The sequence below is a fragment of the Echiichthys vipera genome, assembly GCF_963691815.1.
Source record: "Echiichthys vipera genome assembly, chromosome: 23".
NCBI classification, from domain to species: domain Eukaryota; kingdom Metazoa; phylum Chordata; class Actinopteri; order Perciformes; family Trachinidae; genus Echiichthys; species Echiichthys vipera.
In genome coordinates, this window is record NC_139848.1 from 352,007 (window position 1) to 357,006 (window position 5,000).

The window sequence follows — 5,000 nt, forward strand, 5'->3', positions numbered from 1 at the left end:
TAGTCCTAGTGTCTTTAGTCCTAGTATCTCTAGTCCTAGTATCTTTAGTCCTAGTATCTCTAGTCCTAGTATCTTTAGTCCTAGTGTCTCTAGTCCTAGTATCTTTAGTCCTAGTATCTCTAGTCCTAGTATCTTTAGTCCTAGTATCTCTAGTCCTAGTATCTTTAGTCCTAGTTACTCCTAGTATCTTTAGTCCTAGTGTCTTTAGTCCTGGTATCTTTAGCCCTAGTGTCTTTAGTCCTAGTATCTTTAGTCCTAGTATCTTTAGTCCTAGTGTCTTTAGTCCTAGTATCTTTAGTCCTAGTATCTTTAGTCCTAGTGTCTCTAGTCCTAGTGTCTTTAGTCCTAGTATCTTTAGTCCTAGTGTCTTTAGTCCTAGTGTCTTTAGTCCTGGTATCTTTAGTCCTAGTATCTTTAGTCCTAGTGTCTCTAGTCCTAGTGTCTTTAGTCCTAGTATCTTTAGTCCTAGTGTCTTTAGTCCTGGTATCTTTAGTCCTAGTGTCTTTAGTCCTAGTGTCTTTAGTCCTGGTATCTTTAGTCCTAGTGTCTCTAATCCTAGTGTCTCTAGTCCTAGTATCTTTAGTCCTAGTGTCTTTAGTCCTAGTGTCTTTAGTCCTAGTATCTTTAGTCCTAGTATCTTTAGTCCTAGTGTCTTTAGTCCTAGTGTCTTTAGTCCTAGTATCTCTAGTCCTAGTATCTTTAGTCCTAGTATCTTTAGTCCTAGTGTCTTTAGTCCTAGTGTCTTTAGTCCTAGTGTCTTTAGTCCTAGTATCTCTAGTCCTAGTATCTTTAGTCCTAGTATCTTTAGTCCTAGTGTCTTTAGTCCTAGTGTCTTTAGTCCTAGTGTCTTTAGTCCTAGTGTCTTTAGTCCTAGTATCTTTAGTCCTAGTATCTTTAGTCCTAGTGTCTTTAGTCCTAGTGTCTTTAGTCCTAGTATCTCTAGTCCTAGTATCTTTAGTCCTAGTATCTTTAGTCCTAGTGTCTCTAGTCCTAGTATCTTTAGTCCTAGTATCTTTAGCCCTAGTATCTCTAGTCCTAGTATCTTTAGTCCTAGTGTCTCTAGTCCTAGTATCTCTAGTCCTAGTATCTTTAGTCCTAGTATCTTTAGTCCTAGTGTCTTTAGTCCTAGTATCTCTAGTCCTAGTATCTTTAGTCCTAGTATCTTTAGTCCTAGTGTCTCTAGTCCTAGTATCTCTAGTCCTAGTATCTTTAGTCCTAGTGTCTTTAGTCCTAGTGTCTCTAGTCCTAGTATCTCTAGTCCTAGTGTCTTTAGTCCTAGTGTCTTTAGTCCTAGTGTCTTTAGTCCTAGTATCTTTAGTCCTAGTATCTTTAGTCCTAGTATCTTTAGTCCTAGTGTCTTTAGTCCTAGTATCTTTAGTCCTAGTATCTCTAGTCCTAGTGTATTTAGTCCTAGTATCTTTAGTCCTAGTATCTTTAGTCCTAGTGTCTTTAGTCCTAGTATCTTTAGTCCTAGTATCTTTAGTCCTAGTGTCTTTAGTCCTAGTGTCTTTAGTCCTAGTGTCTCTAGTCCTAGTGTCTTTGGTCCTAGTGTCTCTAGTCCTAGTATCTTTAGCCCTAGTATCTTTAGCCCTAGTATCTTTAGTCCTAGTATCTTTAGTCCTAGTATCTTTAGTCCTAGTGTCTCTAGTCCTAGTGTCTCTAGTCCTAGTGTCTTTGGTCCTAGTGTCTCTAGTCCTAGTATCTTTAGTCCTAGTATCTTTAGTCCTAGTGTCTTTAGTCCTAGTATCTTTAGTCCTAGTGTCTTTAGTCCTAGTATCTTTAGTCCTAGTATCTTTAGTCCTAGTGTCTTTAGTCCTAGTATCTTTAGTCCTAGTATCTTTAGTCCTAGTGTCTTTAGTCCTAGTATCTCTAGTCCTAGTATCTTTAGTCCTAGTATCTTTAGTCCTAGTGTCTTTAGTCCTAGTATCTTTAGTCCTAGTATCTTTAGCCCTAGTGTCTTTAGTCCTAGTATCTTTAGTCCTAGTGTCTTTAGTCCTAGTATCTTTAGTCCTAGTGTCTTTAGTCCTAGTGTCTTTAGTCCTAGTATCTTTAGTCCTAGTATCTTTAGTCCTAGTGTCTTTAGTCCTAGTGTCTTTAGTCCTAGTATCTCTAGTCCTAGTATCTCTAGTCCTAGTGTCTTTAGTCCTAGTATCTTTAGCCCTAGTATCTTTAGTCCTAGTGTCTTTAGTCCTAGTATCTTTAGTCCTAGTATCTTTAGTCCTAGTATCTTTAGTCCTAGTATCTTTAGTCCTAGTATCTTTAGTCCTAGTGTCTCTAGTCCTAGTATCTTTAGTCCTAATATCTTTAGTCCTAGTGTCTCTAGTCCTAGTATCTTTAGCCCTAGTGTCTCTAGTCCTAGTATCTTTAGTCCTAGTGTCTTTAGTCCTAGTGTCTTTAGTCCTAGTATCTTTAGTCCTAGTATCTTTAGTCCTAGTGTCTTTAGTCCTAGTGTCTTTAGTCCTAGTATCTCTAGTCCTAGTATCTCTAGTCCTAGTGTCTTTAGTCCTAGTATCTTTAGCCCTAGTATCTTTAGTCCTAGTGTCTTTAGTCCTAGTATCTTTAGTCCTAGTATCTTTAGTCCTAGTATCTTTAGTCCTAGTATCTTTAGTCCTAGTATCTTTAGTCCTAGTGTCTCTAGTCCTAGTATCTTTAGTCCTAATATCTTTAGTCCTAGTGTCTCTAGTCCTAGTATCTTTAGCCCTAGTGTCTCTAGTCCTAGTATCTTTAGTCCTAGTATCTTTAGTCCTAGTATCTTTAGTCCTAGTATCTTTAGTTCTGGTATCTTTAGTCCTAGTGTCTTTAGTCCTAGTGTCTCTAGTCCAAGTGTCTTTAGTCCCCTTCCTGCAGTCAGAGCCGAGGACTCGTTGGTCTGACTCACCCCTGGGACAGGGACACCTGGATGTTGTAGCAGGGGAGCAGTGGACGGTCGGAGAGCTCAAACTCAAACACTTCTCTCCTGGCCCGTCCTTCATCCTCCTCCTCCTCTTCCTCCTCCTCCTCCTCCTCGTCCTCCGGCCCCGGGGGGTCGGCAAGAACGTTGTAGCGTCCTCCGTCACTGGACGACTCTGAAACCACAACGTGTCAGAATAACACTCTTTACTACTTTAGTCCTGATTCAGGGTTACTTTAGTCCTGATTCAGGGTTACTTTAGTCCTGATTCAGGGTTACTTTAGTCCTGATTCAGGGTTACTTTAGTCCTGATTCAGGGTTACTTTAGTCCTGATTCAGGGTTACTTTAGTCCTGATTCAGGGTTACTTTAGTCCTGATTCAGGGTTAGTCAGGGTTACTTTAGTCCTGATTCAGGGTTACTTTAGTCCTGATTCAGGGTTACTTTAGTCCTGATTCAGGGTTACTTTAGTCCTGATTCAGGGTTACTTTAGTCCTGATTCAGGGTTACTTTAGTCCTGATTCAGGGTTACTTTAGTCCTGATTCAGGGCTACTTTAGTCCTGATTCAGGGTTAGTCAGGGTTACTTTAGTCCTGATTCAGGGTTACTTTAGTCCTGATTCAGGGTTACTTTAGTCCTGATTCAGGGTTACTTTAGTCCTGATTCAGGGTTAGTCAGGGTTACTTTAGTCCTGATTCAGGGTTACTTTAGTCCTGATTCAGGGTTACTTTAGTCCTGATTCAGGGTTACTTTAGTCCTGATTCAGGGCTACTTTAGTCCTGATTCAGGGTTACTTTAGTCCTGCCTGAGTTAGAGCACCCTCCCACTGTGCGTGCGTCACAGGTTAGAGCGCCCTCCCACTGTTCCTCCGTCACAGGTTAGAGCGCCCTCCCACTCTGCCTCCGTCACAGGTTAGAGCGCCCTCCCACTGTGCCTCCGTCACAGGTTAGGGCGCCCTCCCACTGTGCCTCTGTCACAGGTTAGAGCGCCCTCCCACTGTGCCTCCGTCCCGTGCCCCGTGCTTTAGGGTCCTTGTCCCCCCCTCCAGGCCCGTTTGTACTCACACTACCTGGGCCTCGGAGAATGCTTCTTGCTGCCTATACGTCATCACGCCGTAACACGTCACACGCATTGATGACGTCATGGCGATGCGTGGCTTTGTTTCCAGATCTTTCCGTAGACCTCGGAGTTTTTGTGCGTCTTGTCGACTGTTTTTGAATCTTTTCATCGACCAAATCTGCAGTAAACACTCCACCTCCGCATCACACCAACGTGAACCTTTCACCGCCATTGTTTGAACAAACGCGTGTGGCGTGGACGGCGAGCGTGGCGCTCCTAGAACTAGACTTTACCCGTGGGACCTGTTTGGGCACGGGACGGATGAACAGTGGGAGTGTGCCTTTAGTCAGATTCCTCACCGCACACGGAGCTGCCGTAAAACTCCCAGCAGGTTCCCGGGTCTCCGTCCGTACGTCCCCGGAGGTCGGCGAGATAATCTGCAGAGACGTTAAATCACACACACACACACACACACACAGAGAGAGACACACACACAGAGAGACACACAGACACACACAGAGAGAGACACACACACACAGAGAGAGAAAGACACACACACACACACAGAGACACACAGGAAAAAGAAGATGAGTGTTTGTGCTCAGACGGTGCCGGCGTGTCGCCACGGCGCCTGGCGCTGAGTAGATGGATGCTGGCAGGAGTGTGTGTGTGTGTGTCTGTGTGTGTGTGTGTGTCTCTGTGTGCCTGTGTGTCTCTGTGTGCCTGTGTGCGCCAGGCCTCATTAAACCCCTCTGGAGAGAACAAACACAGGCAGGGAATGCTTATCTCACACACACGTACACACACGCACGAACACACGCACGCACACACGCACGCACGCACGCACGCCCACACGCACACGCACGCACACACACACACACACACACACACCTAATTATAATAAAAATATGAATAAAAAACGGTCTCTGTGTTTCATTTGATATAAAAATGACACTTTAACGCGTCAAACTCTTTGTTTTGGACCAAACGTCCGAAATCGCTAAGTCCCGCCCCTTGGTTACAGTTGCTAAGTCCCGCCCCCTTGGTTACTG

At 43.8% G+C, this 5,000-nt stretch overlaps 1 protein-coding gene across 1 annotated transcript in view; it reads right to left on the reverse strand.

Moving 5' to 3' along the window:
- Window positions 1-5,000, reverse strand: part of LOC310964698 (BCL-6 corepressor-like) — a 32,816-nt gene that overhangs the window by 5,162 nt on the left and 22,654 nt on the right. Inside the window, exons 10-11 of the mRNA XM_083937953.1 lie at window positions 4,308-4,385; window positions 2,879-3,065 (exon numbers count right to left, since the gene is read on the reverse strand). Coding sequence (XP_083794079.1) covers window positions 2,879-3,065; window positions 4,308-4,385 — 265 coding nt within the window. The remainder of the gene's footprint in view (window positions 1-2,878; window positions 3,066-4,307; window positions 4,386-5,000) is intronic.